The sequence below is a fragment of the Nannobrachium achirus genome (genome assembly GCF_963921795.1).
Source record: "Nannobrachium achirus genome assembly, chromosome: 4".
In the NCBI taxonomy this organism is placed as follows: Eukaryota; Metazoa; Chordata; class Actinopteri; order Myctophiformes; family Myctophidae; genus Nannobrachium; species Nannobrachium achirus.
Window position 1 is genome coordinate 54,960,450 of NC_137813.1, and position 5,000 is coordinate 54,965,449.

Consider the following 5,000-nt stretch of genomic DNA (forward strand, 5'->3'; position numbering starts at 1 on the left):
AAGTGCAGTATGTGGAAGGGGCAGACGGCAACTACACAGCTAGCACCATGTAAGACTCCCATCCATTCAGACCACTACTACACGTGTGGCGGTCCAATACGTGACTTTGTGTGTATGTCCATGTGGGGGAAAATAAGTAATTGATACACTGTATACAGAAGGTTGCAGCATTTTGAATGGAGAACATTGCAGAATGGAGAGGTCTGCAGTTTTCTAATTGGACGATATTAAAGGAGTAGTTCAACCCCAAAATGACTTTTTTCCTATTATGGGGACCCAAATGCATTTGGAATCAATGGGGGTAAATTTACTCAAATCGAATTATTGTCTTAGGAATGCGACAAAAAACAATTATTTTTATTGAACTCAAGTCTCCATGGCATGAGTAATCAATAGAAAAAAAGTAATTTTGGGGGTGAACTACTCCTTTAATGGATTGGATCACAATATATAATATAAATGGGTACGACGGAATTCTTCAGTAAGTGTGAAGTGTTTTCTAGTGTGAAGTGTGTCATGGGTGTGATTTTATACTTAATAGTCCATCACCCGACAGTGTCACCTCAGATCTTAATGGGTTAAACAGCAACTCTGCGACAGAAATGCTGTGTTGCTTTAATGTTTCGTATCGGTAGTAGCCGCCAGTCTGAACGCAACGTAAGGACCCTTTGCTTCCTATATCGCCCTAACGCTCCCTCCTCCCCGTTGCAGTCGTTCGGGCAGCTTCTCCTACACAGACGCGGCGCTGTACACCCAGACCACAGCCGCCGCCCAGTACTACGAAGCTCCGTCCACGTCCGTCTCGCAGGCCTCCACCCCCGGCACGCCCCTCACCGTCTCCGTAACCGCCGGCACGTCGGGCGGGGTGTCCATGTTCGTGGCGCAGCCCGCCAGTGACACCCCAGGGGCGGTGGCAGCGGGCGCCACGGTGGTGACCGCAGCAGGGGTCACGGCCAACGGGGCGGGGGAAGGGGCGGGGACCAACGGCGGTGCGGCCGGCAGCTACGTGATCCAGGGGGGTTACATGCTGGGCAGCAGCAGCGGGGGCGCGGCGGGCAGCGCCAGTCAGAGCTACTCACACAGTACGCCCGCCCGAGCCTCCCCGGTCACTGTGAGTATTACAGAGGGCGAGGAGAGTAGCGTGCCGTCGGCAGACAAAAAGGTATGCAGAGGCGCCAAGCGCGGGAATCTATACCCTTCCTTCCTTTTTTGTGTTATCACACAGTCACACTCGCAAACCCACCGGCGGTGGCGCACGCTGATCATGTCATTTTTTAAGTTCTGTTAACGTGGAAAGCACAGTTAAAAGGTCGGGTGAAGGCGCTCGGTTTTAGGCCATAAACGCATGGCTGTGGGAAGTGGTAGGAAGTAACTAAAGTACTGTACTGTACTGTACTGTACTGTACTGTACTGTACTGTACAATTTGGTTTACTTTGCTTGAGTATTTCCATGTCTCAATGCGTTATACTACAACTCAGGCACAAACACTACTTTTTACATGACTACAATAATTTGGCAGCTTTAGTTACCAGATTTTGATTAGTCTACAAAACGTAAATTAACTGATAATGTATCATGTATTACTATTAAAATTCCCCCCAACTTTTATTGGTGAACACATTAACGCATTAGTAATCTAAGACAATCCAATAATACTTTAACTTGTAAAAGAGTATTTTTCTACTTTTACCTAAGAAAAACATCTGAGTACTTCTTCCACCAATGGCTGTAGGTTGTATTTGTAACATGTTTTATGCATAATTCATATATTATATAGTCTTTTCTTTGCACGGCAGCGCTAAAAATACAATGCAACATGCGTTACTTTTAACTGTGATTTCCTCCACATCGAGAGCAATGCCATGACCTCATCAAGTTTCATATCATTACAATGCATGTGATATGGGAACATCTTTCATCAAGTTTCTTTTTTGCCTGAAACTATTGCAACCTTCTATTTTGCATCACAGATTCATCATACTGCCACCATTATGATACCAGTGAACAGTCAATGTTTGGATTCCATCAATAGCTAAGCTCATGAAGTCATTGCATACCAGCGTTGTAGGCCACGGCACGCAGATGAATGTATTTGTCTTTTGATTTATCACAGCCCTACACTGCATACTCCTCTGCATTAATTTAACCCTGAGACTGTACAAATGGAACCGAATGGACCCGTAAAGGTCCATTTGGTTCCATTTGTACAGTCTCAGAGTTAGAAATTGATAAATTAACACTGAGGATTTTTTTTTACTATGTAGGAATGTGAATTAAATGTGACTTTTGGTTTGTCAGTCTGTGTATTTGAATGTGTGTACATATGTTCACTGTGCATTTTTCACATGCTTGCTCGCAAGCATGTATGTTCAATGTGCGTGTGTGTGCATGTTTGTGTTCGTCTGGCCGATATGACTTAAAATCAATATCACGGTTATTTAAAACCTTTGCCTCGATTACGTTTACTTAAATAAATAGTGAAAATGTCTACAAGCAGCTCACAAAGCACAAGTGTGAGCTTGTAGATCAGTTATTTGCACAAGTTTTGCACTCCCTTGTGCAACAAAATATATTACAGCAGGGTTAAGTGGTTACTCTGACTAATAGTCTTTTATTTAAACAAAATCCTATTCGATTTGGGAAGATTTGTTCATATACATATAAGAAGAAACGTCTGAATATCGGTTTTCAGTGTATTTACTATTTTCGGTCAATGGCCCAGCCCTAGCGCACAAGTGTGTTTGTGCATGCAATGAATACCTCGGACGGATGCGACTCTGCCAGGTGTTTGCTAACAGCTCTAGCCTGTGTGTGTGTGTGTGTGTGTGTGTGTGTGTGTGTGTGTGTGTGAGAGTGTGTGTGTGTGTGTGTGTGTGTGTGTGTGTGTGTGTGTGTGTGTGTGTGTGTGTGTGTGTGTGTGTGTGTGTGTGTGTGTGTGTGTGTGTGTGTGTGTTGTGTTGCTGTGTCCTGCCTGTGTGTCAGGTACAGTGGTTGCTGGACAACTATGAGACAGCAGAAGGAGTGAGTCTGCCGCGCTCCACCCTCTACTGCCACTACCTGCTGCACTGCCAGGAGCAGAAGCTGGAGCCCGTCAACGCCGCGTCCTTCGGCAAACTCATCCGATCCGTCTTCATGGGGCTCCGCACGCGGCGCCTGGGAACGCGGTAAAGAGACGCACGCACGCACGCACGCACGCACGCACACACACACACACACACACACACACAGGCCTGTCACAATTCTTTTTTTTTTTTTACAGTTTTAACGTTTTTAAACGTAACCCTAAAGCCCGAGTTTAACTCTGCACCGGTGTGGCACAGCCAAAATTAGCAGATCTACAAGCTCAGAATGCGTCACACTGTCTGAGCGTTGTGAGCTTGTACATCGTGAGCGACAGGAGCACACAACTATAAATAGATGTTTTATTGATCCCGGAGGAAGGTTGTTCTGTTCAACAGTTCCAGTTGCCATACATTCATATATATTTGTTAGTAAAAGAGACGTGATTATGAGTATAAATCAAGCATAAAAAATAGAAAAGAAACTAAAACAACCATTTATCTATTGAGGACCAGGAAAATCACAATGTCTATTTCTCAAATTCGGCTATTCATGGGTTGCATTTGTAGTCCTAAACCGGCAATATTGAGGACCAACACAGGTGTTCAATTTGTCTGATTGGCATAGAACCAATGTTCTACGTTAATCAAAACACCTGTGTTGCTCCTCAAAATGGCTGGTGTAGGACTACAAATGCAACCCATGAATAATTGTGGGGGGACATTTGGCCCTCACAAGTATAGTAATAGTACACACACACACACACACACACACACACACACACACACACACACACACACACACACACACGCACACTAACACCACTAAACTGTCTTTGTGAATTTCCTGTTAAGAACGGTTGCCCTAGGAAACGACAGCTATAAAAGAATAGAAGGGACAGTTAGAAAGTTAGATCGCTATATCCTTCACAAAATGGCCAGAATACATGTTCTTATTCGCTAATAGTAATATTACTATAATTTAAAATGTCCTAGTGGAGAAAGATAAGATCATCTTTATTGTCCACAAAGGGGGGTAATTTGCATTTGGCTTCAAAGGCTGGTTAACCCATTTAGGCTTATTGAATGCTTTAACCAGTGAAAAATAGCAGATATACAAGCTCACAGCGCGGCACCGAGTGCCGCGCTGCGAGCTTGTAGATCTGCTGTTTTTGAAAAAGTCGTGAAAATGTGTGCAAATCTTTGAATATATGTATTTTCAAAGCGAACGTTTGTAACTCAAATTTTGCTTCTGGGTGGTCCCTGGAACAAAATATTTTGAGGGGTCCATGGCCAAATAAATATCATTTTGTGGGTCCTTCACATGAAAAGGTTTGAGAACCACTGACATAGACTCTCAAGAACAGACTAACTGAGCTCCATTTAAGTGAAAAGGACCTTTTCTTTGACGATGGCTAGCCAGATTGCTGACATAAAAACATAGGTTTTTCAAAAAATCTTAGAAGGATTCAAAAGACACTTATAGAATCGGGTCAAAATTCTAATTTTCACGATTTTTCAAAAATAGCAGATCTACAAGCTCGCAGCGCGGCACTCGGTGCTGCGCTGTGAGCTTGTATATCTGCTATTTTTCAATAGTTAAAGCATAAAATAATGATACACAAAATGTGTACCCGTTCTAAATGGGTTAAAATACATCACACTAAATCAAAGTAAAACAGAAAAAGACAACATGCGCACAGTGCAGACAACAATAACAGACATTGTTCCGGCATGGATGGTGTTTACGCATTTAGCAAAAGTTGTTACATTTGGTATGAAAAGGCTTTTTGTAGAATGCAAGCAGCTGACAGGATGTTGATACAGGTTTTCACGTTTCTCCTAGCAACTGTGGAACGTAGAAACCGTCTCTACACAAAATTCTCAGTGTTGATTTATCCATGTGTAACTCTTGTGTACAACTGGAACCAAACGGACGC

At 43.3% G+C, this 5,000-nt stretch overlaps 1 protein-coding gene across 1 annotated transcript in view; it reads left to right on the forward strand.

The window, feature by feature from the left end:
* The window catches only part of rfx1a (regulatory factor X, 1a (influences HLA class II expression)), a gene marked incomplete at its 3' end in the record, with an annotated part of 26,982 nt that overhangs the window by 8,607 nt on the left and 13,375 nt on the right, over nucleotides 1-5,000 (forward strand). Inside the window, exons 5-7 of the mRNA XM_080723393.1 lie at nucleotides 1-49; nucleotides 712-1,111; nucleotides 2,984-3,165. The exon at nucleotides 1-49 is cut by the window's left edge and continues 40 nt beyond it. Of these exons, the coding sequence (XP_080579519.1) occupies nucleotides 1-49; nucleotides 712-1,111; nucleotides 2,984-3,165 (631 nt within the window). The remainder of the gene's footprint in view (nucleotides 50-711; nucleotides 1,112-2,983; nucleotides 3,166-5,000) is intronic.